The 1,481-nt window shown below is 32.7% G+C and overlaps 1 protein-coding gene across 1 annotated transcript in view; it reads left to right on the forward strand.

The window, feature by feature from the left end:
- Positions 1-1,481, forward strand: part of Terb1 (telomere repeat binding bouquet formation protein 1) — a 47,130-nt gene that overhangs the window by 7,408 nt on the left and 38,241 nt on the right. Inside the window, exon 2 of the mRNA XM_023709337.1 lies at positions 1,138-1,269. Within this exon, the coding sequence (XP_023565105.1) occupies positions 1,138-1,269 (132 nt within the window). The remainder of the gene's footprint in view (positions 1-1,137; positions 1,270-1,481) is intronic.

Raw genomic sequence — 1,481 nt, forward strand, 5'->3', positions numbered from 1 at the left:
TCCAGAACCAGGGATTGAACTCAGGCCCTTGTGCTTGCCAGGGAAGCGCTTATTCCACTGACCCATCTCCCCGGCCACGCTTTTTTATATATTTGATACTTTATCCATATACTTAAATCAAAAGATGAAGATAATCCACAACCAATTTACATAGCTTGGGTACAGAAATTATTGTTAACAAGATTTTTCTACAATATACCTGAAATGAGGTTGAATTTAAACCATCAGTTTGTCAAACTAACTTTATATTTTCTTTAATTAAATATGTCTTCATCAGCTTTTAAGAATCAAGTCCAAAAAAAAAAAAAAAAGTTCTCACTAGGAATTGAGGGAACAAAGAGAAATAATCTATACCTTGCCTTTGAGTTATGGTCTAATAGCTGAGTCTAGGCACTGGGGAAAGTGCTGATTGTATGACTATTCAGATTATTGTTTTTATTCTTAGTGCTGAGAATTGAAGCTAGGGCCTCACACATGTAAAAATGTACTCTTCCACTGAGCTATACCTCAGATTATTATAAAACTCTGCTTATAGTGTGAATATCACACATACAAACTCACTGCTGTGTAAATATCTTTTTTTTTTTGAAAAAACTTTGCTTCTCTCTCTCTTTTTGGCTTGTTTGCTTCAGGGTCTCACTGTGATGCCCAGGAAGGCCTGAATCTTGCAGTCTTCCTGCCTTAGCCTGCCAAGTAGCTAGTATTACAGGAATGTGCCACCCTACCTGGCTGAAACACATTTTATTGCAAAAAAGAAAGTGTCAAAAATAGCACAAATATTGTTTGTTCTTGTGTTTTCCAAGACAAGTTTCTGAGTTTTATTTTTCTTGCTGTATTTTATTGTTGATCCTTTTGAAATTTTTTGTCTGATTTTATTTTTTATTTGGAAATTCTAGGCAATTTTAATTCATGTTTTGGAGACCAAGTACTTTTGCTTCAAATACCACTCACTGCTTTGGTCTGCTACTTAGACACCTATCAGTTTATCAGAAATTTTGTTGTATTTATGGTATATTTCAACTGAGATCAGGTTGAGAAAGAACTGTCCTTACTTTGGCAACTTTGCATTTTATTCAGCATATTTTAAAACTGGTTTGTGTTAATGCCTTGAAATTAAAATTGTATTTTATATTTCAGTTTACTGTCAGCAAAGTATGTGTACTTCAGAGTTATTTGAAGAATTAACTTTGTTCTTATCTAATGATGATTCAAGCACAAACTTGAAAAGAATGTCTGTCTATGTTATTTTGGTTCTGGTTTCAAATAATCGTAAGTACGTTTTCCTATGGATGTTTAAAATACTTTTAAATAATAAATTAGAATATTCATCTTTGTCTTTGTATCAGTTTTTTTCAAATCTTACTAACTTCTTAGAAATACTAGCTTTAGAAAAGGAATTCATAGCATACATTTAACTATTTGGTATTTATTTAAAAAAATAAAGTGGGGCTGGAGAGATGGCTCAGCGGTCTAAAGCACCT

The sequence above is a fragment of the Octodon degus genome, unplaced genomic scaffold (assembly GCF_000260255.1).
Source record: "Octodon degus isolate 3935 unplaced genomic scaffold, OctDeg1.0 scaffold00011, whole genome shotgun sequence".
Classification (NCBI taxonomy): domain Eukaryota; kingdom Metazoa; phylum Chordata; class Mammalia; order Rodentia; family Octodontidae; genus Octodon; species Octodon degus.